Consider the following 19789-nt stretch of genomic DNA (forward strand, 5'->3'; position numbering starts at 1 on the left):
TGCAGACGTAACTAAAAATGACAATTTCCTAGCCAGGTTAGGTTAAAAAACAAAGTTTAGAATTTCCAAAAAATCATTGATCTTAATGAGCTCCCCTTTTAGTGTTTATTTTCAGAAAATATAATGACAGATGTTCCCTGAAAAGGTCTGAGGAACCTGTTTCTAAGCCAGGATTCTGTGCAAAATACCTTCTTAAGGAAACATGGTTTGGTTTTTTGGAATTGTGATGCTCTGAGAAGTTAGGAAGCGTTTTCAGACTTCATTACTCCTTCTTAACTAATTTCGAATTTGTCATTCCAGTTTTGATGTAAACCTCTCTCAGATCAAGGCAAGAAGCAAGGTAGCTTATTTCTTTCTGCATCACCAGTCCATCATTGGATCAGGCTGCTGTCTCAGGGGTTTCTTACCTGTGCCTTCCCTTTGGTACTTTCTAGGTTTGAGGTGCTTGTCTGGGCTCAGTTCCTGTGTGTGGACTGTTGCAGGATCCTCCATGGTATCTGCTCACTGTTCTCCTCTGACTTGTCACCAGCATTTTTATCGGTCACCTGGATCACGTTACTCTCTTAATGCCAGTTGAGACATCCTCTAATACTGAGGATTAAATCTGAGAGCCTTACTTTTATGTTGAAAAACCCTTCTCTGGGGTGTTCTTGATCCTAAAGTGACTCACAGTGAGGTCCATAGGCCAGCAACATGGCAACATCAACATCACCTGCGCTCCTGAGCAGTCTCACCCCTCCCCCAGGTCAACTGCATTAAAATCTTCTCATTAACAAGATGCCCAGGTCATTCGTATGCATATTACAATTGAGAAGTGCTTTCTAGAATCCTCACGGCTACCACCCCCACTATCGTCATCATCAACAGCCATGTCCTATTGAGAAATTTCTTTGCCAGCTCTGATCTGAGTACCCTGCACACACCATCAAAACAATCTCATTTCATCCTCCCAAGGTCTCTGTGTGGAATGTACTGTTATTATTCCCACTTGCAGGTGAAGAAGCTGAAGCTCAGGGAGATCAAGTCATTTATATGAAATTATCCAGGTAGGAAGCATAGGTAGCCTGAGTTCAGTCTGAGACACTTTGCTTCCAGTGTCCATTTCCTTCTCCCCCAGTCCTTCCCTCTTCCCTGATGGCCAGGTCAGTTCACTCCATAATCATTTTATTTGCTTCTTTCTAGTCAGTCTGCTAAACTCCAAAAGCAAAACACTTATGAAGGGAAAGCTGGAGCTTGGTGAGTTCTGTAAAAGAGCTTTGGATCTTCAAATTATTTTAAAATAGGACTGAGTTATACCCTGTGTAGATTTGATCTCTCTCAGTCCCAGAGAACAAGCTCTTTCTGCTGCTTCCAATTAAACTGGATGGCTTAGAGTTGCAGATTACCATCCCCCTAGATGTCAACTCCTGGCTCTGTTGAAGTGGTGCAGTATCTTGGACTTGACTTTTAGAAGAAAATGTATATTTACAGCTCTAATCTGAAAAAAAAAAATAGAGAAAGTAACATGACCTTGCAGTGACGTTGTTCTACAGTGTATCAAATTCTTTAAAGACTTCAAGGTCAGAATAGCTATAGCCTATTTACTTAAGACCAAAAGTTAACTACAGGAAGGTGATATCTGGGCCCTGGAAGAAGTTGAGATCAGTGATTTTCAAGCTGATCACTGAACTACTCTGCTCTGAGAGGATGCTCCCGCCAGAGAAGGACTGGGGAATGGGTGGCAGGGGTGGGTGCAGCTGGCCTGAGATAGGGGTTTGGTGAACCCTTCTTCATGTTCAGCTAATTAGCACAGTACTTTCAATGAGTACTTGCAATCTTATATCATTTTTATATAGTAGGCCCTAGGGTAACATTTAATTTAATGAACCTTTCCTTGTTTGTGAAAAAAAAAAATGTACATTAAAAAGCAACTGAGCTAATCCTACTCCATCCTTTGCGTTCTTTGTAGTTGAGGCTCAGAAAGGCAAATTGACTCCCCAAGGTCACACATTGTTTTGACTGAAAGCTATTTCTTGTATTCCTCCTTTGAAAGCTCAAAAGCTGGGCTGGCCGCCAAGTCTGCTGGGCATTTGCTCCTCTGCTGTCTGGATCAGCCCTTATTATATCCAGTGGCACTGACCTGGGTATATTTCCTTTGCATTTAGGACTCCTTGTTGTGTGTTTGGAAAACAAAACACTGTTCAGGTGTTCATCAGCAGAGCTTAGTAAGTTGTACATTCTCAGTGTTCTTTTTCTTCCACCGTGCAGTCAATCTGCATGCCTCCCCTTCTTTCCTGGCTTATTTTTACATTGAAGGCAGCCTTGCAAACAGCACTGAATACTCCAACATCAGCAAGATAAAGTAGCTCTTCCACGACCACAAGGTTAAATGGTGGGAAAATCCCATTTTAAGAAAATGTGCACTTAAAGAACTTATGACCTAAAGGGGATATGGGACTGGGAGTCTGAAATCACAAAAAGCCCTATGAACCACCTTTTTAACTTTCATTAAGATAAATCAATAAATAAGAGCCACCAGTGAGGAATTATCAGTGACATTTTGCAATTAGTAATAATGGGTATGTGGGTAATTTTCATTTTATCACTTCTTGTCAGACACGTCTTCATTTGCTGTGTGACAGAGGAGATGCATACTAAGAAACATTTTATTTTTAAGGGTGGCTCTCCTCAAAGCCTGCTGTCAAAGCCTGGGCCCTCAGCTCTTGTGCTGGCCAGTCAGAAATGTCAAAGTAGGATTCTGGAACTTGGTTTCTCGTCTCTGACATTGTACTTTACCTACCATTTCTATTTTTTTTTTTCTCAAGATGGAGTCTCGCTCTGTCACCAGGCTGGAGTGTAGTGGCACAATCTCGGCTCACTCTAACCTCTGCTTCCTGGGTTCAAGTGATTCTCCTACCTCAGCCTCCTGAATAGCTGGGACTACAGGCACATGCAACCACACCCAGCTAATTTTTGTATTTTTAGTAGAGACAGTTTCACCATGTTGGCCAGGATGGTCTTAAACTCCTGACCTCAGGTGATCCGCCCACCTCGGCATCCCAAAGTGCTGGGATTAGAGGCGTGAGCCACCACGCCCAGCCCTACATTACCTACCACTTCTAAACACTATTTATTCTTTCTCTAATTGTTCCCAGTGGGACCAACATACACACTGGAACTGAAATTCCTATTATGTCCAAAGACGTATTGAAGTCACACACATTGAGATTTCCTACAAAGGAAACTCTTCGTTATTCTAAAAGGATGAGTACATATTGTTTTATGTTTTAGTGCTGCACTGTTTATAATAGCAAAGACTTGGAACAAACCCAAATGCCCATTGATGATCAACTGGAGAAAAAAAATGTGGCACGTATACACCATGGAATATCATGCAGCCATAAAAAAGAATGAGTTCATGTCCTTTGCAGAAACATGGATGAAGCTGGAAACCATCATTCTCAGCAAACTAACACAGGAACAGAAAACCAAACACCACATGTTCTTACTCATAAGTGGGAGTTGAACAATGAGAACACATGGACATAGGAAGGTAAACATCACACACCGGGGCCTGTCAGGGGGTAGGGGACAAGGAGAGGGAGAGCATTAGGACAGATACCTAGTGCTTGCGGGGTTTAAAACCTAGGTGACAGGTTGATAGGTACAGCAAACCACCATGGCACATGTATATCTATGTAACAAACCTGCACATTCTGCACATATATCCTAGAACTTAAAAAAATAAAAAAAGACATGTACATGTTGTTTTACTTAGATATGTCTAAGCCCCCGAGAATTTGGCTGAAGTATTTAAATCATGTATACAGAGAAGTTATCTAAGAAATCCTTGGGGCGTCATCTATATTGCCGATATTTTAAACTTCGCCTTTGGTTATTCTGTTCCTGAGAAGAGTTATAGAATAGTTAGCTTTTCCCTCAAAAAACACATTCCTGAGAGATTGTAATTAAGCCTGTCTAAAGATGTCAGTGAATGATATGTAGCACTCAATCAGTTTGCTGTCATTTTTGGTGGCCTTTTCAATCGTTTACTAGGATTAAGATATTGAACACGGTCTCAGGTAAATGTCTAAGAGTAGGAAAATGATTGTTGCTGAGTATTTATAATGTCATATAACACTTGGGTGTTATGAAATGATACCACGGAGGGGGTTGACATTTGTTAGAGTTTGGCAAAATTTATCCTTTTAAAGCTTCAAAGCTGGAAAGATTATCAGGTGTACCTGGTAGCTGGTGGGCTAAAATAACTAACCTTTATCTAAAAAGGAGCTCTTTATAGGGTGGGCCTCAAGGTCAGGCTTGTTGGATTGTGTATTCATAAACAGAACCTGCAAAGACTAGTCCTTACCTCAGGCAGTTCATGTTTCTGCTCTAGAGAGAGGCATTTGTCACTTACTTGTCTCAGACCTTTGTGTTTGTTTTGCATGTGCAACCATGATATCTTAGCAGAGAGGTGAAACTATAAGCTTCCTTATCTAATTCATTTTGTGCCTTACTGTCTTTCCTGTGTAGGATGCATATAGTGCCATTCTCTTTCATTCGAATTCACTTGGAAGTAAAGTTTATTCCTGATGGGAGGCCCCTTTTTAGATCACATCATGCACTTATCCCTGCCCAGTGACTGTCTCCCAGGTAGTCCTGTGCACTGCTTGGCCCGGAGTTGAATTCTTGTGCTTATCATGACTCCTTCGGATGAATCTAGATCCACTCATGGAGATCAGTGTCAACTCTCCCCTGAGTCACAGGGCTATGTGGGGGAGGTAGAGATGCCGGAGTAAAACAGGGAACCTCTTGGGGAGGTAAGAGAGAGGAATGCATATTTGGTAGTCCGCCAATAGTGTCAAGTACAGTTATGTCCTTGCACTTTCCAAGGTCACATTTTTTTATTTTTCAAGTATAAAAGTACTCTTGGCCTTTTTTAAGGCCTTAAACACAACAGTGATCCTTTAAAAATTTATTCCCCCAAATCGTACTCTCCCCACTCTCCCATAAGAGCTTCTTGAAGCAGAACATCACACCTAGCTGTTCTACATATGCTTGGCACCTAGCCCAAGTGCTGAACATCGGGCAAGAATGAATACTTCCAGAACAAACACATAAACACACATAACTTGTTCTCTGAAATCCCCTGGGGTTCAAGAACCTCAGATTTTGTGTAGAACAAAACAAAACAAGAACCCAGATCTCCAAGGGTCTTGAGAAAAATCTCCTGTAACAGTATTGCCTCTTTTTCTCTTCTTAGTGTTGATATTTTACTTTGATTTTATCTTTATAAAGTTTATGACGACCTTAAGTAGCATTAAAATTCTATTTTTTAGTTTCATGAAACAGGGTGATCATGTTTTTGTTTTTTAAGTTGTTAATATACCATAATGTAAAGATGTTTACCATATTTTTTTTTTTTTTTTTTTTGAGACGGAGTTTCGCTCTTGTTACCCAGGCTGGAGTGCAATGGCGCGATCTTGGCTCACTGCAACCTCCGCCTCCTGGGTTCAGGCAATTCTCCTGCCTCAGCCTCCCGAGTAGCTGGGATTACAGGCACGCACCACCATGCCCAGCTAATTTTTTGTATTTTTAGTAGAGACGGGGTTTCACCATGTTGACCAGGTTGGTCTCGATTTCTCAACCTCGTGATCCACCTGCCTCGGCCTCCCAAAGTGCTGGGATTACAGGCTTGAGCCACCGCGCCTGGCCTGTTTACCATATTTTTTAATAGATTGCTGATTTTCTGTTTTAACTTCCTAAGTCTTTCTTTTCTGCCCACTACCAGGATAACTGGGAAGAAAAGGATGATAGAAAATGAGAATGCATTCTAACCAGTCTCATGTGTATTTTCTGCCAAGTGTTTCTCACACCATTATTGTGATGAGTTAGCTTTATTAGTACCATTTAAAAGGTGAATTTATCAAGTTCAGAGGCAAAGGATTTTTTTTAACATCTTTATATTAGTTATCAACTGCTGCCATAACAAATTACCACAAACTTAGTGGCCTAAAATGCAAATTTGTAATCTCCCAATGGGTTCTTCTTGCTTGCTGCACAGATAAAACCAATTCACTGAGACAGTTGTATTGCAGTAGAGAAAGAGTTCAATTAATACATAGCCAGCTAGCCAAGTGGAAGATGAGAGTTTATTCCTCCAACCAGCCTCTGGTTGGGGGCCATAAGACCAATGGAGTCATGAGTCATGGGTCCAGGTGGAGTCAGTTGGTCACCAGAATGCAAAAGTCTGGAAAACATCTCAAAAGACAAATATTATGTTCTATAATACTAATGTTATTTATAGGAGCAATTGGGGAAGTCACAAATCTTGTGGCTTCTGGCCACATGACTCCTGAGCAGTAAGGGAATTGTAGAAAGGTAAGCTAAGGGACAGTGGCTGGTTGTCCTTTAACTATATATACATCTTGGCAGAATTTGGGCCTCTCCCAAAATTCTGAGCTTATGGCCTTTCATTAGTCTTACAAAGGAGGTTTTCATCCCCCAACAGGGAGCAGACCAGTTTTAGGGAGGGACTAAAACTGGTCCCTGTGAGTTTATTATCATCCTTGCTTCAGAGTTAAGCTAAACTAAAGGCCACGGCAGGCAGATCACCTGAGCTCAGGAGTTTGAGATAAGGCTGGCCAACATGGAAAAATCCTGTCTCTACTAAAAATATAAAAATGACCGGGCATTGTGGAGCACATCTGTAGTCCCAGCTACTCGGGAGGCTGAGAGGCAGGAGAATAGCTTGAACCTGGGAGGCAGAGGTTGCAGTGAGCCAAGATCAGTCCATTGTACTCCAGGCTGGGTGACAGAGCAAGACTCCATCTCAAAAACAAACAACAGCAACAACAACAAAACAAAGTTAAACTAAACAACTAAACAAAATTCCTCCCATAGGTAGTCTTGCCTATGCCCCAGAGTGAGTGAGTATAGCCTGCCTGTGAGGCTAGACGCAAGATAGAGTCAGCCAGGCTAGACTTCTTCACTCTTATAACCTGAAGCAGTTTCAGATTTATTCTCTGACAGGTCAGAAGTCCAAAATGGATATTTGGCCAAAATGAAGGTGTCAGCTGGGTGGTATTTCTTCTGGAGACTGGAGGCAAGAATGTGATTCCTTGCTTTTCCCAGCTCCTAGAGGCTGCTATGCAAATTCCTTGACTCATGGTCACTCTCTCCATCGTCAAAGCCAGCAGCTTAGCATCTTCAAATCATTCTCTGACTCTGACCATTCTGCCTCCTCCTTCCATTTCTAAAAAAAATCCTTGTGATTAGGATTTTCTTAGCCCACTCAGAAAATCCAGAATAATCTCCCCATCTCAAGATTATTAATTTGAGACTGGGAAGGCAAGGGGATGAAGAGAGGTTGTTTAATGACTACAGATATACAATTAGAAGAAACAAGTTATAGCGTTCAATAGCACAAGAGGGTGACTACAGTTAAGAATAAGTTATTGTCTATTTCAAAATAGCTACAAAGTATCTAAAATGTTCCCAGCACAAGGAAATGATAAATGATAAATGTTTGAGGTGACAGACATCCAAAGTATCCTGAATGATCATTACATATTGTATGTGTGTATGAAAATATTACATGTGCCTCATAAATGTGTACAATTACTATGTATCAATACAAATTTTAAAATAGAAAGATTATTGATCTCATCTTTGAAGTCTCTTTTGCCCTGTAAGATAATATACTTAGTTCTAGGATTTAAGACATAGAAATCTTTGAGGGAAGCATTACTCTGCCTACTGCAGAGACCCATATAATGTCCTAACGGAGTTGACTTTCTTCTGGTTTCTAGCTTTCTGCATATACAAGAAAAAAGTTTTGGGCTTTTATTTTTTGGTGTCTTCTCCTAGTACTTCTGTCTTGGATATTAGTTATTTAATTTTACAAAAAAACTCACATGCTCTGTGTTTGGATAAATTGAGGTTGAAATGTGTTCAATGACAGTAATAATACCTTAATAACATAATGGGAGAGGAGGCAGCATTTTGGCAATTGAAACCTGTGAGTTTTAGACAGAGATGTTTAAAACTTGCCCCATACTAACATATTGCATGAACTCACAGAGTCTTCTAACTTTTGTCTTTTAGGCTTTTGTACAGAATTACATCGTGAAGAATTACTTCTACTATTACCTATTCCGATTTTCAGCTGCTTTGGGTCAAGAAGTGTTCTACATCACATTTCTTCCATTTACTCACTGGAATATTGACCCTTACTTATCCAGGAGGTTGATCATCATATGGGTTGTAAGTATTATTACTACTCAGTAACTGACGTCACTTCTAAAACAACTACTTCCTTTGATATTCAAGTACTTTGCACATATGTTCTTTCTTTAAAACCACTTAGAGTCGGATTTGTTGCCTAATCTACTTTGGAGAAATTAGAGAGCTATGAACACAACTTGTTTTATTTGCAAAAAACAAACCTGTGACTTTCTAAACTTTGAATTATGCTTTCCCCAGGGCTGATCAAAGTAGGAGAGGGGAGAAGTGATGAACAGAGGAGAAAGGACCTTTTTTTTTTTCTTTTTTGTAATGGAGACTCACTCTGTCACCGAGGCTGGAGTGCAGTGGCGGGATCTCAGCTCGCATTAACCTCCGTCTCCTGGGTTCAAGCAGTTCTCCGACCTTAGCCTCCCAAGTAGCTGGGACTACAGGCGAGCGTCACCACAGCCAGCTAATTTTTGTATTTTTAGTAGAGATGGGGTTTCATCACATTGGCCAGGTTGGTCTCAATCTTGACCTTATGATCCACCTGCCTCGGCCTCCCAAAGTGTTGGGATTACAGGCGTAAGCCACCGCACCAGGCCAAGAAAGGACCTTTCTAAGGACCCGTAGATGGGTATGAAATGCATCCTCCCAAGAGGCCTATTTCAGTAAAATTTGATCAGAAACTAAATTCAGAAGCTGTCGAGCAATACCTCCAAGCAGTATTAAGCAACTATACACATAGGAGAGGCCAAAACATATAAGGCAAAGCACCTTCCTTGAGGGAACTTTCTAGTGGAGTAGGAGCAGCTGCAAATACACAGAAACCATATGACAATCCCAGGAAGGCAGGCAGAGCCCTTTTCTGCTATTTTGCTGGTAACCTAGCATTTAATTTTGTTCAGGGACAAATGAGTTCTGATTTTGCGCCTAATTGAAGGAGATGATAGACATTTGCAAGGCAGCAAGGCATGCTCCAAATATGTAGGTTTGGTGTCAGAGAGGCCTGAGCTCAAGTACAGTCCAGCCCCAACTGTGTGCCCTTGCTCTGAGCCTTACCTTCCTCATCTGTAAAATTGTGTGAATGATGTGCATCCCCATAGTAATCGTGGGAATACTTAGAGTGTGCACAGAGCTCTAGGCCTGGCATGTGGAAGACTCTGCAGGTCGCTACTTGAGCCTGAAAATGCATAGTGTCTAGTGAATGAAGGCGAAGAAGTCTTGAAGATCAATCATTACTAAGGTCAAAGATTATTAGTGGGTGGAGGGGCTTCCAGACAAGACTGTTTCCCCGACTCTGCACTAGAAATAGAGGTTCAGAAGCACCTGGATGAGTTTAAAAGAGAGGATTTCAGCCAGTGACATTCCTACAGTGGGCTTAATGTTTTCTCATTTGTAGAACAAGTAGAGTGGACTTTATCAGGGATCTTAAACTAGAATGTTCTCAGGGGTAGGGGACAGAAATAAAACAGCAATGTCCTGGGTAGTGAGGGGTGGCAAGCGCAGGGTACACACACAAATCCTTCACCACGTGGAGATGAAGGCAGTAGGGAGCAACAGCCCCTGGCTCCACCTGGGACTCCCTAACCTTGTCTCCCTGTAGCCCTCCTTTGAAATCTAGCTTCTGTCTAAAAGTATAATTTGAGAGTCTGCAAAAGCATAGGCATCTTGCAAATCGTAAAGAGAACATTAGTCCAGTTGTCCCTCCAGGTTTCTGAGGCCGCTTCTGTGTCCACAGAGCAGGCAGGTTGGGGGCAGAAGGGAGAGAATGGGAGTGGTCTTTCTGTTCTCAAGACCTAAAAACCCATGGAAAACCCACGGAGCTTGAGTTTCTTTTCTTCTGTCATTTATTTTCTAAGATGCGTGTGTGTGTGTGTATAAGTGTACATATGTGTACATGTTTGTACATAGTTGTGAATGTAGGTGTGTATGTGTGTATAGGTGTGTATATATGTGCGTATGTATATAGGTGTGTATATATCTATGAATGGATGTAGGTGTGTGTATATGTATATGTGTGTATATAGGTGTGTGTATATATGTATGTATAGGTGTATATATACATGTGTGTGTTTATAGGTGAGTATTATGTGTGAGTGTCTGTGTATAGGTGTGGGGATATAGCTGTGTATATATGTTTGTATGTATATAGGTATATATATATTTATGTGTGTACATAGGTGTGTATATGTGTGTGTGTTTATAGGTGTGTATATGTGTGAGTGTATGTATATAGGTGTTTATGTGTGTATATATAGATGTGCATATATGTTTGTGTGTGTATGTGTGTGTATGTGTATATGTGTGTGTTTAAAGGTATGTTTATGTGTGACTGTATGTATACAAATGTATATATGTGTGTGTATATACAGGGGTATGTGTGCGTGTTTGTGTGTTCTAAATCCCAAAACCTTAATGACGGTTGAGTGGGACAGATGATGGGAAGTACATTACCCGTGAATATCTTACAATGTGTTTACTCCGCTCAAGGTCAATTATCTCCCCCACTGCAGGTGGAAAACTTTTCCTGAGAGCTGGGAAGCCCTCTAGACTTTATAGAAGGCTGTGGTTAGGGGACTCTCTGGTTGTCATTATTGGTGGTTATTTTATGCTTTGGATTCCTTACTTCAATGTGTCAGAGTGCCTGTTGGAGGCAGAATGACAAGCTTTTGTCAAAGAGTGAGGCAAATAAAATCTTTGCCTGTGAAAGGAAGAAATAACCTCTGAATCTGCAGTTTGTCCTGAGGTTTGGCCACCTGTTACTTGACTTTTGAAAATGGGCGCATGGCCTGGTTCACCAGCCACCACCACCCTGCCCCCAACCCCCTAAAACCCCATGCTGAGACTTTTGTAGTTATTCTGTGTGGTCAGCTGCATCTGTAAGGGCGGTGTGAGAAATGTAAGGTAGTGTGTTCATTCCTGCCAGTGCCTGGGGAGAGAATGGAGGCCATTCCAAGGGGACAGAGGGAAGAGAGGGAGGGGGAGGGAGGGAGGAAAGTGCAAATGTGCTTGTGTGTGTTTGTGCATCTGCATGTGTATGCATAAGAGAGAGTGTGTGTATGTGTATGCATGTTGGGATTAGGAGTGCTCTCTGATGGGCTACAGAGACAATAATGAGTGCTATTTGGTTTGGCTCCGGAGTTGAAGGTAGATGAAAGGAAGGGACAGTCCTGGTGGTGGGAGGTGGGGTTGGGAGGGGAGCCTGGGGTGGATAAGGGTTAGGTACTGGTACTTGGCCCAGCCAGGGCCATTAGCTTCCTGCTGAGGCAGCCTTTTTTTCTGTAAAGGATATCCCTAAATTAGTGGCTCCTTCTTCAAAGGGGTAGGGATTAAGAAATGTTCATTGCATAAGGGACAGAACTTTAAGTCTTGGAACTGAACATTCTTATCTCACCCAAAACTCATTGGAAGGCAGCTTTGTTCAGGACTGCCAATGCTTGGCACGTTTTATATGAACTTGGGAATTGTCATTGGCTGAAGCCCCAACAGGTTTTATTGCTTTTAAAAATCTTTTGTTACATTAGAGGTGACTCACACTGTCTGAAGTAGCTTAGCAGAATTTATGGTTGTATCAAGTACTGTCTCCTCACAATCACAATTAGTCCTCACCTGGATTGTACATCTTTTGTTGCTTTTATAGGCATCCATGTTCATTATCTTATCTGAGCTTCATAACAATGGGCAGTATCATTTTCTAGATTGGAATAGTAATATTTCAGATATTAATAAGCCATCCCGTATATAGAGCATGTAGTATACATGCCATTCACTGTCAGAGTGCTTTACATGTTTTATTTCACTTAATCCTACCAGCAATCCTGAGAAACAGCTATCACTAGCCCACTTTACAGATCCTGAAACTGAAATATAGAAAGGTCAAATAACTTGCCCAAGGTCACATCGGATTAAATGGCAAAGTGGGTTTGATCCTGCACCCAGGCCTTGTCTACCGGGGCAGCTGCCATTCTTGTTTCTTAGAAGAATACAGCTAAGTGGCATGAGGAACACAGTATTTTTTTTTAAGATGTTAAAACTGGGGCTTTAAGCATTAAAATGATTTGCCCAAAGTTTTCTTCTGTTGCATATTTGCTTTGGTTTGTGTTCCAGCGGTACCCTTATGGCATTTATTAACCCTGTACTCTACTTAACTGTTTTTATCCACCCTTCTTAACCCATTTATGCCTAGTGTTCCATTATTGGAACTCGAAGCTTGTAGGAGTTATTTATATCCTACATCTCAAGGTCATCGCCAAGGTCTGATTTTTCACACACAAAAAATGTGCAACCTCTAGCATAAATGGGTTAACAAACCCCACAGCATTAGATAGCCTTTTGTTCAATTAGCTGAAACACATCAATCAAATCATGACTTCTCTCTTCTGTACTGTATCAACGTTTTTAACCTATCTATGGGCTCAAAAGAATGTTAGACATTGGGCCAAAAAAAACAACAAGTGGATTTTCTGATTAGAATGCTTCTGAAGAGATATTGTGGATGATGTTTCAGAAGATGAGTCACTGTTCCATGGAGTGATTATCTAATCTCTCCTTTCATTTTGGCGTGGTGACAGACCTAACAAAAAATAAAAGCTTTAAAGTTATATTTCTGTATCTTTAAAAGGTTAGAGGCAACTTCACTGAACCTGGCCGGTGTTTAGTTTTATAACATGAAGCAAAAGTCTCACTCACTTTTTGCTAAATTCCTCATTTTGTGAAATAGCAATGCAAACATTGATATCACAACTGATCCTGGAAGCTTGGAAGCCTCATTTTCTCTGTTCTTAGGATATTTTACGCAGGTATTCCTTTTCACAGTTGCTTCATGGCGTTCATAATGAGATGTAGAAAAAAATGAGATAAGCAGATAAAAATTGAAATTAGGGGAAACACAGATGCAATACAAAATGAAAGCCCAGACTAAAGTGAAATGAGGCATGCTGGTTCAGAGTGAGCCACAGATTTGTATTTGAGCTTTGTCTTGACCAAACAAAATGAAGTTATGCTATCCACGAGGAAATCATAGGCCTATTTCTAAGAGAGCAAACCTTTTCCTGACTCATGAAATTGATAGAATTGTCAAGGCTAGTGATGTATGTTGCTTAATTGTTTTCTCAGAAATACCTGGTTTCAGTACCTGCTTATCATCTGTGTGAGAGTACTCATTCTGATTCCTCTTCCTGAACTTTTTGTGGTCTAATTTTTAAATGATTGCTAACTTAACCAATGAAAAATGGTGTCTCCATGCACACATATATTCATTGCAGCACTATTCACAATAGTAAAGTCATGGAATCAACCTAAATGCCCATCAATAATAGACTGGATAAGGAAAATATGGTACACCATGTAATACTATACAGCCATGGAAATAATATACACCATGGAATACTATACAGCCATTAAAAGAAATGAGACCATGTCCTTTGCATGGACATGGATGGAGTTGGAAACCATTATGCTCAGCAAACTAACACAGGAACAGAAAACCAAACACTATATGTTCTCATTTATGAGTGGGAGCTGATTGGTGAGAACACACGGACACATTGGTGGGAGGGAACAACACTCACTGGGCATTTGTTGGGGGTTGGAGGGAGAGAGAACATCAGGAAGAACAGCTAACGGTTACAGGTCTTGATATCTAGGTGATGGGATGATCTATGAAACAAACCACCATGGCACGTCTACCTGTGTAACAAACCTGCACATCTTGCACATGTGCCCCAACCTTAAAATAAAAATTGAGGGCGTGATGGCTCACACCTGTAATCCCAGCACTTTGGGAGGTGGGCGGATCATGAGGTCAGGAGTTTGAGACCAGCCTGACCAAAAAACCCCATCTCTACTAAAAAGACAAAAATTAGCCGAGTGTGGTGGCACGTGCCTGTAATCCCAGCTACTCAGGAGGCTGAGGCAGGAGAATCACTTGAACCCAGGAGGCAGAGGTTGCAGTGGGCCGAGATTGCACTACTGCCCTCCAACCTGGGTGACAGAGCAAGACTCTGTCTCAAAAAACAAAAATAAATAAAAATAAAAATTGAAAAAAAAGGAAAAATGGTATCTCAGTTAATTTCCAGTTCATATATAATTAGTGAAGATGAAAACATTTTTTTTACTTTCATTAATCATTTGTATTAACTTTCATGAATTGTAAGTCTGCCTTTTGAGTATTTTCTTTTAAAGTCGGCTTTCATTTTTTATTGATTTCCACAAGTTGTTAACATAGAATGATACTGAATTTTCTGTCTCAGGGGCAGTGTATCTTTATATATAAGATGTTTAGAAGTTCAAGACTTTAAGAAGTAGTATTTAATACTATAGTATCATCAGTAGTGACTTTGGAATGCTTTTACACTGAGTGTTAACTTTAGGCAGAGGCCTCATCACTCCCTGTTGTCTTACCCTTTGTGACCTCCCTGATTCTTTAATGGCCATTTAATTTGGGACTCCTGTCCTCAGATACTTAATATTTCTGGGGTGTAGTTTCCCTGGCATAAAATAGCTTACTTGGAGGGTAACCAGCCCTTAGAAAACCTGGTACATGCTGCCTGAACTCCAATAAAGTTAAAATTTGTTTTTGAGTTTCTCCTTGCTTTTTTCCCATTTGGAAGATTTTTCTTTTTTCACCTAACATCAAAAGATGTATTTCCCACCATTCTTACATAGCATGGTTATTTTTAAGTAAGTGTTATCATAACCAAATTGTTACTATGGCTTTTCTGATTATGTGGAAGCTCTGGTTGTCCCTGAGAATTTCCAGACAGGGTTAATCTCTCTTCTAATAATGATTGGCTTTTGATCATCTCCCAGATTGGAAGCAAGGAGTATTTGTGTTAGAAGTGGGAGGGGCTGCTTCTACTTCACCAGCAGCTTTGAGGTTTGGTCAGAAATTTCTGGTCCTGTGATACCAAGAAAGGAACACCAAGCTGATGTAATATAGATAGTGTTTCTTGGCTTCCAGAAACAGAGATCCACTCAATCTAGCTCAGGAAAGTGGGAATTTGTTGTAAGGTGACGGAAAATAAAAGAACCAGAGGCTCACAGGAGCAAATACTAGAGAACAGTTGGGTTGTCTGCTACAACTCAGCTGTCTTTCCTGATATCTTTTTATCTCCTGCTGTTGGCTGGCAACTTTCTCAACTGTCTCTTATTTGATCGATTGACTGGTTGACTGGAGACAGGGTCTTGCTCTGGTACCCAGGTTTAAGTATAGTGACACAGTCATAGCTCACTGCAGCCTTGAACTTTTCGACTCAGGTTATCCTCCCACTTGAGCCTCCTCAGTTGCTGAAACTACAGGCATGCAGCACCACACCTGGCTCAGTCGGGGTTTCACCATGTTGGCCAGACTGGTCTCAAACTCTTGACCTTAAGCAATCCTCCCACCTTGGCCTCCCAAAGTGCTAGGATTATAGGTATGGGCCACCATTAGCCTCTCAACTGTCTTTTAGTTCAGATGTTCAAGACACCCAAATGCAGCTCCTGGTGTGGCCTCATAGCAAAAGTCCATCCATCTCTGGCCAGTGCGTAGATTGGTTGTACTTGGTCTAAAAAGCTGTATTGGGTAGGGATGGACAGTTAACTGTGGCCACAGAGCCGTAGGCCAGGTCTGGAACATCAGGACACCTGAACTACAATCTTAGCAGTGAAACCTAGTTCAAGGACCTTGGAGATTCTGGTCTGCAGATTTCCTAGCTTCAAAGTGAAAGGACTCAGCTAGAAGATCCTCGGAGGCTTGTGATGTCGTCATGACTCTTCATCACATGTTGGCTATGTGCCACTTAAAAGAGGTTCATCCATGGTATAGAGGAAAATATATTTTTTAAAAAAGAACAGAAGGTATTTCATCTCTTCTGCAGACTGAATGCAAATGTGGCTTTACTTATTTTGACTTGTGTTTTGAGTCACCTCAGTATGAGACAATACACTTGAAATGCATATCAAATCCATTGCTAAATAATTGTTAGCTTGCCTCCTGTTTTGTATTCAACATGACTGAAGGAATACCGTAAAGGAAAATGCATAAATGCTTGGCAAATATAAATTTCATTTTTTGTAGAACCAAAATCCTGGTGATAAGGATGTTTTAAAAGCAGAAGATTCCTTTTAGCAGGTTCTTCTGTTCCCATTCTTCTAAGACAAATTATGTTAAAGAGCTTCAGTTTAAAATGATGATTTTCCCATTTCTTTCACATTCTGGTTATCAGCAGCTAGCTAGCTGATACTCATGGTAAAAGTACATGGAAAATTTACATTTAAATTGGACATACTATTTAGATAGTGTTTAACTGCTATAGAATTTAGGGTATTATTTTATGCAACAGTCTTATAAGTTGGTTAAGAGGTAAACATTTTGTGATAACGTTTCAAAATGTTCTAGTGTGTTTTTGGATGTGGGCAGGCTGCCATCTGGCTGTCTTATAAGGGAGTCTGTCACCTGGTTAGGGTGGAAAGGGAAAAAGCCTGTCCCCATCCCTGTAATTCACAACCCATAGACTGGGGTCAATCTTGGAACCAAAAGATGACTTTAAATGTGATTATCTCTTAATCCTCTGTTTAAACCACTACCACTTCACTTCAAAAGATTGCCCTGCTTGTTAAGTTGGTTCTTGCTTGAGATTAATGAGTCTTTAAAAAGTATTCAACAATGGCCAGATTGTCACCCTCACTAACTTGCAATGAATGGAATAGAATTAGGCGTCAGAGATTCTGCTTAGTCCCACTGAAGTGGAATCTGTAATTTAGCCTTAGTTAAATATTAAGTAAATGTCTCTAGGGGGTTTATTATAAAAACTGCATTGGTTTGGTTTTGAAATACAATAAGGAAAAGTTTTGGGTTTAGTACAGGTTTAAAAAACAAACAAACAAAAACCCTTAAAACTGGACCTGTGGTGAACAAATAAATTTAGATCTCTCTAGTTGTCAACCATCATCACCAGAAAAATTATCCCCTTTTTTTATGATGATGACTGGAAAATGTGCCCTCATTCTCCCCTCCCTCTTTCCTTCCTTCCTGCTGCCCCTGCCGCACAGCCCTAAGACTGCAGGGCTGTTGATGGAGAACTATAGCTGTCCCAGAGAGAGCCTGTTGTTCCCCTCACCCCATGTATCATTTTGATGCTTCATTTGCTTTATCGTGTGGATGGGTGACAGCTTTAAAGCTTTGGCAGGTAGAAAATTGCTTGGATCATCAGGTTCCTGGAGTCAGGAAATTATGAAACTAGGTTGGATCTGCTAAAATGATGCAAAGAACTGAACACTTTACACTGAGTTTTATTGTGGAGTTAGTTCTTCTCTCCTTTTGGTCTTATGCTAGCTGTTAATGACTTACTGGGAAAAACAAATAGTCATTGCCCAGTTATATTTAGGCCCCAAACCAAGAAGCATCTGATATGGCAGAGGGTAAGGGACTCAGTTTCTCTCTGGCTGTGACTAAACCTGAATCCTCCTCCACTGCCGACAGGAGAATTGGTCCCTAGGGGGTTTCTTTACAAAGGCACCATTCCAGACAGGATTTTGTTCCAGGTTCTCTCCTACTCACTTGTAAAACAAAAGGAAAGATGATGAACCAATTCATAGGCCATGAGGGCTTTCAGATAAAATTTTCAACAAAATCTTAATTTCTCTCTCTCTCTCTTTTAAACTAATCGATTCCCTTTGCAAAGCTGCCATCTGGAATGGATTTGCTTCTCATGGAAGCTGCTTACTGCCGCCTCCACTATATGCCAAGTACTTTATACCCAAGAACCCCATATTACAGATGAGTACAACTGAAGTCCAAAAAGATGAAGCGGCTTGCTCAAAGGGGTACAACCAGTAAACAGAATAGGCAGTGTTCGTCCCTAGCGCTCTCTCTAAACCCCATCCGTTCTATCCCACTGCACCATGTTGCCTCAGGTGGCAAAACTTTACTTTTTTTCCCCAGTCCAATTATTCAGAAATGTGCTTTCCCTATTTGATTGGAAAGGCTCTGTTTGGCATCACAGTCTCATTTGCAAGTTCCTATATGTACAGCAGCCATATGTTACAGATTTTCTAGGCATTTTCCTTCCAATTCTCTGTGCTTGGTCCTGGTGAGTCCCCTTCCCACCCCCGCATTTGTCAGACTGTGTGTCCCAGATTTTTCACACGTACTCGAAAGGCCAGAGCATCATGGGGACCTAGCAGGGCGGAGAAGGGCTTTGGTACTTTTGTTTCCGAGCTGGAGGCCTGCAGAGGGCTGCCTGCAGATCCAGTGGGCTTGTCATTCCTGGGCCCAAGTTCTACTTCCTTATCCTATTCTGCAAAGCAGCCAAGTGGAAAAGAAGGAGCGAGGGAAAGAGCGGTCCCTTTGTCCCTGTTAGGAGCTAGGGATTTGACCTAAGGGGACTGGGCATTTTTCTTATCAATGTGCAAACCACCCCCCCATCCCCCCGCCTCCTCCCTCCACCTTCTCAGGCTTCTCGCCTCTGCCTGCCTTCATCTTCCTCGCACCCGTGCCTGTCCAGCTCTCGTGTGAGTGACAAGGAACCTCCAACTCCTCACCAGCTCTCTGATCGCATTTGAGGATTAGAAAGTGTTACCCATGCTGGGAAGGGAAAGGAGAGGCTTTCCTTGGTTAAGTGCTCTGTTCACAGCTAAAGAGGCCACAGTTTATTTTGGCCTCTGGGATTTTCTGAAAGCTTGAGAACTGCAAAACAAACAGTCTTTTTCACCTAATGGCTGTTATCATTTCTCTTCCAGCTCCTTTCACCAGCAGAGGGTGGGGCTTCCTGGGAAGCCCTCTCTAGTTAGAGGGCCGGGCCTCAGGGAAATTGCCTTGACCTCCATTCCTCTCTTGTGGGTTTGCTGCCACAAAAGGCCTCTCAGGTTTTTGTTTTGTTTTGTTTTTGGCGTAGTGACCTTGGTGGGCTGCACGTGACAGGGAGGTGCTGCGTTTGCTATGGGGAAGCTGGGCCTTAGCCTGCTGAGGCTACCTTTGGGAAACTGAGGCTTTCTGAATCTCACTCCGTGGGTGCCAGCCCCTCTCTCTGGACGTCTTCCCTCCCCTAGCATTCCTGACCATCTCCTGGCGCCTGAGGCCCTGGCCCCAGTGGTCTCCTTGCTTGCCTGCCCTTGTTATCATCATTATCATCATCGTTATTATTATTACTTATTATTCCATCTTCCGCGAGGTGGAATGAAAGGTCTTGAATAAAGAATTGGCCTATTCATAGTTTCGGCTTCCTCCTGGTTTAGGCTTGGGAGGATGCAGGAGTCCAGGAATTTATCCATTTCTTCCAGGTTTACTAGTTTATGTGCATAGAGTTGTTTGTAATATTCTCTGATGATGGTTTGAATTTCTGTGGAATCTGTGGTGATTTCCCCTTTATCGTTTTTTATTGCATCTGTTTGGTTGTTCTCTCTTTTCTTTTTTATCAGTCTGGCTAGTGGTCTATTTTGTTGATCTTTCAAAAAACCAGCTCTTGGATTTATTGATTTTTTGAAGGGTTTTTCGTGTCTCTATCTCCTTCAGTTCTGCTCTGATCTTAGTTATTTCTTGTCTTCTGCTAGGTTTTGGGTTTTTTTGATCTTGCACCTATGCAACTATCTTGCATGTTCT

General features: G+C 41.5%; 1 protein-coding gene across 1 annotated transcript in view; it reads left to right on the forward strand.

Annotated features, from left to right (window-relative positions):
- The window catches only part of SGPP2 (sphingosine-1-phosphate phosphatase 2), a 150204-nt gene that overhangs the window by 50887 nt on the left and 79528 nt on the right, over positions 1-19789 (forward strand). The window contains exon 2 of the mRNA XM_002749830.6: positions 8086-8244. Within this exon, the coding sequence (XP_002749876.4) occupies positions 8086-8244 (159 nt within the window). The remainder of the gene's footprint in view (positions 1-8085; positions 8245-19789) is intronic.

Source organism: Callithrix jacchus, chromosome 6, assembly GCF_049354715.1.
Source record: "Callithrix jacchus isolate 240 chromosome 6, calJac240_pri, whole genome shotgun sequence".
In the NCBI taxonomy this organism is placed as follows: domain Eukaryota; kingdom Metazoa; phylum Chordata; class Mammalia; order Primates; family Cebidae; genus Callithrix; species Callithrix jacchus.